The sequence below is a fragment of the Echinops telfairi genome, unplaced genomic scaffold, assembly GCF_000313985.2.
Source record: "Echinops telfairi isolate 266 unplaced genomic scaffold, ASM31398v2 ScPeMD7_655;HRSCAF=1070, whole genome shotgun sequence".
Taxonomy (NCBI): domain Eukaryota; kingdom Metazoa; phylum Chordata; class Mammalia; order Afrosoricida; family Tenrecidae; genus Echinops; species Echinops telfairi.
The window spans coordinates 21,561,448-21,561,832 of record NW_022104553.1 but is presented as its reverse complement, the minus strand read 5'-3'; the positions used below and the strand labels follow the sequence as shown (position 1 = coordinate 21,561,832).

The window sequence follows — 385 nt, the reverse complement described above, 5'->3', positions numbered from 1 at the left end:
TTTCTTCTCCCTCCTCCAACCCTGTTCTTCTCCTAACGTTTCCCTCCCTCCCCCTCCCTCATTCGCTAGCTCCCCAGCTCCGCACCCTTCCTCTCTCTCCACTGCCCGCCCCCCGCAGCCCCCTCCCCTGCCTCCAGCTCCCACGGGGGGCTCCTGCCCTGCTGGAGACAGTGCTGGGCGCTGGGACCTTCCCCGACAGCAGTTCGACAACCCACCCGTGGAATGACACGGCCTTCTTTTTCTTCGCGATCCCCTTGGCCGGGTTGATCACCCCCCCAGGGGCCTCCGGGATCAGCTGGGAGCGGCTCTCGACCCCTGCGGGGGGGTCCCCGGCCTCGTGGATCTCTTTGGACTGCCAGATCGTTTTGACCACCACGCTTGCCAT

At 65.7% G+C, this 385-nt stretch overlaps 1 protein-coding gene across 1 annotated transcript in view; it reads right to left on the bottom strand.

Annotated features, from left to right (window-relative positions):
- Positions 1–385, bottom strand: part of TSKS (testis specific serine kinase substrate) — a 27,473-nt gene extending 27,088 nt beyond the window's left edge. The window contains exon 1 of the mRNA XM_004710671.1: positions 216–385. Coding sequence (XP_004710728.1) covers positions 216–385 — 170 coding nt within the window. The remainder of the gene's footprint in view (positions 1–215) is intronic.